Source organism: Mus pahari, chromosome X (genome assembly GCF_900095145.1).
Source record: "Mus pahari chromosome X, PAHARI_EIJ_v1.1, whole genome shotgun sequence".
NCBI classification, from domain to species: Eukaryota; Metazoa; Chordata; class Mammalia; order Rodentia; family Muridae; genus Mus; species Mus pahari.
Genome location: NC_034613.1, coordinates 69,221,752 through 69,226,550, shown reverse-complemented (window position 1 = coordinate 69,226,550; position 4,799 = coordinate 69,221,752). Strand labels below are relative to the sequence as shown.

Here is a 4,799-nt window from a genome sequence, read left to right as displayed (position 1 = left end):
CAGAGGACAAGAATGATCATAGATGAAAATATAAGAAACATATTTTTTTAAATTATTATTATTATTATTTAATCTTTTTTTTTTTTTTTACAGTCCAGTTGTTATCCTTCTCCTGGTCTACCCTCTGACAGTTCCTCATCTCATTCCTCCTACCATGTCTCCAAGAGGATGTTCCCACCCCCACCCCAAGTAAGAAAAATTTAAAAACTGTATTTTTGGGGACAGAGGGTGTAAGTTGGTGGCCGAATGCTTGCCTAGCTTATGTAGGATCAATGGATAGCATAACAAAAATAAACACACACACACACACACACACACACACACACACACACACACACTCTATAAAATTAAAAGGAAAAAAAGGTGATTTGGGAAGAGGAAGGGAAAACTAAGAAGAAAAAAAATGACAATAGAGCCAAAGTGTTGTACTTGAACAAAGATGTCACTATGAAATCATTTGCTTCATGCAATAAACACTAATGATTTGAAAATAAAAATATGCACATGTTTCATTATGCAGTTTTAAAATATATTTTAAGATAGAAAATGAACTGATGATATGCAATTTAGAAATTTTTCTCTGATATGTTTACACAAAAAATAAGACACAAAGTGAGAGCATTGTCAGTGAAACCACTTTTTTTTAATTTTTTTTTTTTATTTTTTTTCACATAGATAACTTTAGGTCAACTACAAAAATCATTAAATGAAGAACAGATAATGGATAATGGGACTGCACACTCAAGCATCACTGGAGTGACAAACAGATTTCCCCAGATGACTGCTAAGTGAAAATAAAAAAAAATAAAATAAAATAAAGGAACCAGGATACAATAAACTCATATTTAAGTAGTAAACATGTCAGATATTTAAAAATAATAAATACAGAATAGCAGGAAAGAAACTAATATCATAAAACAGCATGGACTATATTTTATTTTCTTTAAGACAGATGAAATTTCTAGGCACAGTTTTAGGCATTAAGGAGGACACAGAGGCATAGGTTAGTGTGCGCTGCTCTGTACAAAAATACAGTCTGAATAAATTACATTGCTAGCCATACAATTAGACAATCACTTACCAGTAAGTTCACTGCATGTTTAATAATATACAGGTACATGCTAATCCATATATATCATTTATATTTCAAACACATAAGTCTCTCTATATTTGTCTTTAAAATTTACATGTTGGCCTTACAAAAAGCTAAATACTTGTGCAAGAAATCTGAATAGCTAGCCCTGCTGAATACTGTTAGGGTTTCTGTGTGTGTATATCATCTCTCTAAGATAACCATAGATGGGTTCTTTACTAACAACTCTGTTTAAGAAAACACCAGTCCAACCTAAAGCTACAAGACATGATGCTACTATAGCTGAAATTATCACTTGTGTTTATTCAGATAGACACAATACTACTTTGGACGAGAAACAATGATTTTCCCGCTGTACTAAGCTTTCTTAGTAATGAAAAAGTTCCAAATATGGAAAAAAATGTAGCTTAGGGCTCGTTAATTGGGAAGGGAGAAAATTACAGAAGGAATCTATTTTTCAGTAGATTACAAATATGTGTGCCTCAACCTGTAACATAGCCTATCACTTTTTGGCTTGCCATGTGGACAGAGAATGGAACCTCTATTATATTCTTGATATTGGTCTAATTGCACACTATATCCTCCAACAAGCCTCACTGATGCCAGCACCAAAGTTCTGATCTCCCCTTATTCAAAAATAAAGAGATCCTCTCACAAGAGGCTGTGGTCTGTAGTTGAAAACCCTATACAAATATCACATTCCTCATTCTGTTCTCACAATATGAAATGAACTTTATAAGAGAATCTATCCCAGATTTTATTATTTTAAGAAAGCTGCTTCAAGATATTCTACAATATTAATACCTTTCTGGAAATTTTCCATTCATTTCCTTATGATTCTTGATAGAATCATACATTTTCATAAAGTTTGATCTCTAAGATGCATTTAATAATGTTTGTCTATCACCACTAAAATACGACTGAATAAGGTATTCATATTTACTTTGATTCCATAGGAAATTCACAATTTATTTTGACATTTGAATAAAACATTTTCGGGTCAGGGAAAGGCAGTTGTTCTTGGCAACCATTCTTAAGATAAGCTGAAAGTAGAAGTCTGCTCTGGGACGTAAAGCAAATTATTAAATACTATTCACACAGTCCTTTTCTTAGTGGATTGTATAATATATTAGTAAATAGATATATTTTAATGTTTTCTTTCCCAATGTTTCTGTCTTCAAGAGGGTCAAACGAGAGCAAACTTGCTTTAATGTCTTTGTTAACAAAAATAATCATTTATAACTTTCCTATCAGAATTGTATATTTTCTATAAAAATAGGTTTATAGTTAAACTATCCAGATTTGTATAATAAACAGAATTAACACAAGTTTGCAGTAAAGATCAGTTGCAAACTTATTCCTTATTGTTGATGTTTTCTTCCCTTGGAACAGTCAGTGAATAATTTCCCTAACATAAATTCATCATACTTGTGTACACAAATCAGTTAGCCCATCATTTAACTTCAGAGGACCAGGTAACAATGGAATACTACTCGTCTAGACGTTTAGACATTTATAGAAATCTACAACTATTCCTTTATTTTAAAATGAAGACATTTAAAATACTTGCAAAAATAGCAGCCTTGTATTTTAATGACTTTTACACAAAGTGATCATTCTAATTCCTACTCTCTTTTTGAGCTACAATACTTATAAAAGAATCATTAAATTTCAGATTAACAACATTTCAATTTTACTTCTTAGGCAGTTCTATTAATACTTTCCAATGAATCAGTAGAGAACACAGAGCAAAAGCTTTAAGGTATATGAACTTTTGTATGGTAAATAACTGTGAATACTGAGTCTGTTGATGCATACAAGGTTAGTGTTCAAATTACTTCACTAGAGCAAGTATTGATTATATGAATGATAGGTACATGTATGTGGACTATTAATGAACAACTTATTACCAGTATGGTAATGGTTTGTGGTGTAAAAGAATAAGCTTGTTACATATGGACAATTGTTTGCTGCAAAAATTTTAAAGGATTTTAAAGGGTACAAAAGCAACTCATGTGCATTTCTTTCTGATTGCCCCAGGGGAAAGCAGACACCCTCAATTTTCTAACTGCATAATGAAAAACACATGTCTCCAAACCTTGACTTCCTTCCCAAGAGATGATAATTGGCAAAGCATAATTTGCTATTAAAAAGAACAGCCTTAAAGGTAGAATTAAATGGCTATATCTATTATTCTCATTAGATGCCCAAAGGGCAGTTTTGCTTTCCAAAGCAAAGTAACCAATAACCAATATAGCCACTGTGTGGTATAAACAGGTGATAAGGGCTCCAACAGTAGAAATGTTGTCAGAGCAATGGAACTTTTACATGTTGCTTAGGCAGCTGTTCCCCTGCAGGCAATAAGAGACTCTGGCAATTCTCATTCCAGCTAGCTTCCTAAAATGGTTGATGTCATACAGACCCTTCACATGTCAAGAGAAATGGCATAAGCATATTGAAAGTTTGCAGCATATGCCTATATCTAATCAGCATTCTTAATTTGTGCAGGTCCCTAAAATGGATATAAAAGCTGGTTATGATGTTGACAACCAAAAGGCAAGGATATTAAATCAACTGAGCAAACTGCTTGAGGCTCCACAAGTGTTTTAGAAAATAGTGTTAGAAAAGATGTCAACACAAATCTTTTGTTGGATGGTTAGTTTCTCTTTTTCGTGTGGTGTGTGGTGTATGTTTTGTGTGTGTATGTATATGTGTGTTTGTTTTCAGACTTGATTTTAGTAGTAGTCTTCATAGTTCTTAGGGTTCAGGCAATAAAGAATGGCACCCCCAAATGAAAATATAGTTGCACCCCAGGCCAGGCCATAACCCCAATTGAACTCGTGGTAAATTTTCAAGCTCACAGTTTCAATGAACTTGATTGGATAAAGGACCAGGCTGCAGACCTGCAAAACAACTGGAAAAAAAAGCAAACAAAATTATGATGTTATTTATAGCAAATAAAACAGCATACACGTATAGATATAAATTTGTGAGTTAATTTTTAATAAAATAATGATATATAAACCAAAAAATTAAAGCACTTCTAATTCTAAATATTATCCTTTAAAATATTAACAGCTTTATTTACTTAGGTACTGTCACAATACTGTAATCATTGCTCTGTAAATAACTTGTTGCTATTAGCAAAAATGAAATTATTAAAAATTAATTCATGAATATACAAAGTGATTCTTGCTTTGTAAACACATGTACAATTATCACTAATGACAGCACTATTTACACTAAACTGTTTCATATAATATCTATAGAGTTACTAATAGTGGCCTCAGTGGCCTCAATGCAGACTTAAGCCCTCATTATTTTTGAACCTAAGGAACAGAAGAATTCAACATTTTTAGTGACAAATCTGAGCAACCTATAACAACCTATAACTGAGTCGATGTTCACAACAATCTGACTCAGTCAATATTCTAGTAAGACTAATCTTGATGTCTTTTTTACTATTACTTTAATGAGAAACTACTTTCACTTTTTTCCTCTCACACAGCCCACACCATTTCTTTAAAAGAGACTCAAAAGTCATCTTTGCCACAAAGCCACAACTAATTATATTCTCTTAGTATATTTTACACATATTTGCATATACATATATTTCCTACAGGTACTCAAAAAAGAATCAATGAAGGAATGAGGAATATAGATCCAAAAAAAAAAAAAAAAAAAAAAAAAAAAAAAAAAAAAAAAA

The 4,799-nt window shown here is 32.0% G+C and overlaps 1 protein-coding gene across 1 annotated transcript in view; it reads right to left on the bottom strand.

The window, feature by feature from the left end:
- Window positions 1–908: 908 nt before the first annotated feature.
- Tmem47 (transmembrane protein 47) overlaps window positions 909–4,799 on the bottom strand; it is a 26,665-nt gene continuing 22,774 nt past the window's right edge. The window contains exon 3 of the mRNA XM_021188421.2: window positions 909–4,007. Within this exon, the coding sequence (XP_021044080.1) occupies window positions 3,829–4,007 (179 nt within the window). The 3' untranslated portion in view covers window positions 909–3,828. The remainder of the gene's footprint in view (window positions 4,008–4,799) is intronic.